The sequence below is a fragment of the Corapipo altera genome, unplaced genomic scaffold (genome assembly GCF_003945725.1).
Source record: "Corapipo altera isolate COAL_440 unplaced genomic scaffold, ASM394572v1 79, whole genome shotgun sequence".
Classification (NCBI taxonomy): Eukaryota; Metazoa; Chordata; class Aves; order Passeriformes; family Pipridae; genus Corapipo; species Corapipo altera.
In genome coordinates, this window is record NW_020884927.1 from 302,066 (window position 1) to 303,001 (window position 936).

A 936-nucleotide genomic window follows, 5' to 3' on the forward strand; every position below is an offset into this window, starting at 1 on the left:
GCATTCATAGAAGGGTTTTTTTGGCTTTTGGATGTGGCTTGCTCAGATAAGGCACCTCCAGCCCACCTTTCTGCACGTGTCAAACAGATGGGATCATTGTTTGGGAAAGGAAAAAAATAATAAAAGAGAGAAAAAGCAGAAAAATCTCCACCTGAGGAGGGACCCTGAGCCCAAGACCACCTCTCTCCTCGCCGGGGGGAGGGCTGAGGGAGGGTATCCCCTTCTTTCACCTTCCTTTCTTCCCCTCTAGGTGATGGAGATGGAGGATGTAGGCGAGGTGGGAGCTACAACAGGAGAAAACACCGGCAGGGACAGCACAGGTGCTGTCCCAAAACGCCGGCGGGGAGGAGGGGAAGCGGAGGGGACCCAACGCCCGCCGGGCATTGAGTCCCCTCCGCATCCCCTCCCCGCCAGCATCCTGGGCAGCGCCCGGGAGGGCGGAGGGAAGGGAGGGCGATGCTCCGCTCGGGGTTTATTAGATTGGACATAATCATCTTTAAATAAGGGCAGCCCCCCCCCCCTCCACACCCCTCCTTAGGGTGGGGGGGGGGCGAGCGGAGCGCCTCGGGGCTTTCTAGATAAGGGCGACCAACGCATCCCCCGCTCCCGCAGGCAGAGCCGGCCGGCGCCGAGAGCCGCGCAGGGTCCGCCGTGCCCCGGGAGCCCCGGCTGCGGGCAGAAGGGGGGTCCCCGCCGCGGTGCTCTCGCCCTCCTTCTCCTCCTCCTCTTCCTCCTCCTCCTCCTCCCGCAGGAGCAGAGGGGAGGAGAGCGGTGCCGGGGAAAAGTTGGGGGCAGCGGCAGCGGCGGGGGCCGGGGGACTATGCCCCGGCGCTGCCGCCCGCCGCCCCCCTGAGCGCCCCCATCTCCCCCGAGGCCACTCGCCCGCCACCTCCCGCCCCCCAAACTTCGTGCCCGAGGAGGATGCTGCGCGGCGGG

At 65.7% G+C, this 936-nt stretch overlaps 1 protein-coding gene across 1 annotated transcript in view; it reads left to right on the forward strand.

Moving 5' to 3' along the window:
- Positions 1–253: 253 nt before the first annotated feature.
- Positions 254–936, forward strand: part of PAPPA2 (pappalysin 2) — an 88,770-nt gene continuing 88,087 nt past the window's right edge. Inside the window, exon 1 of the mRNA XM_027658350.1 lies at positions 254–277. Coding sequence (XP_027514151.1) covers positions 254–277 — 24 coding nt within the window. The remainder of the gene's footprint in view (positions 278–936) is intronic.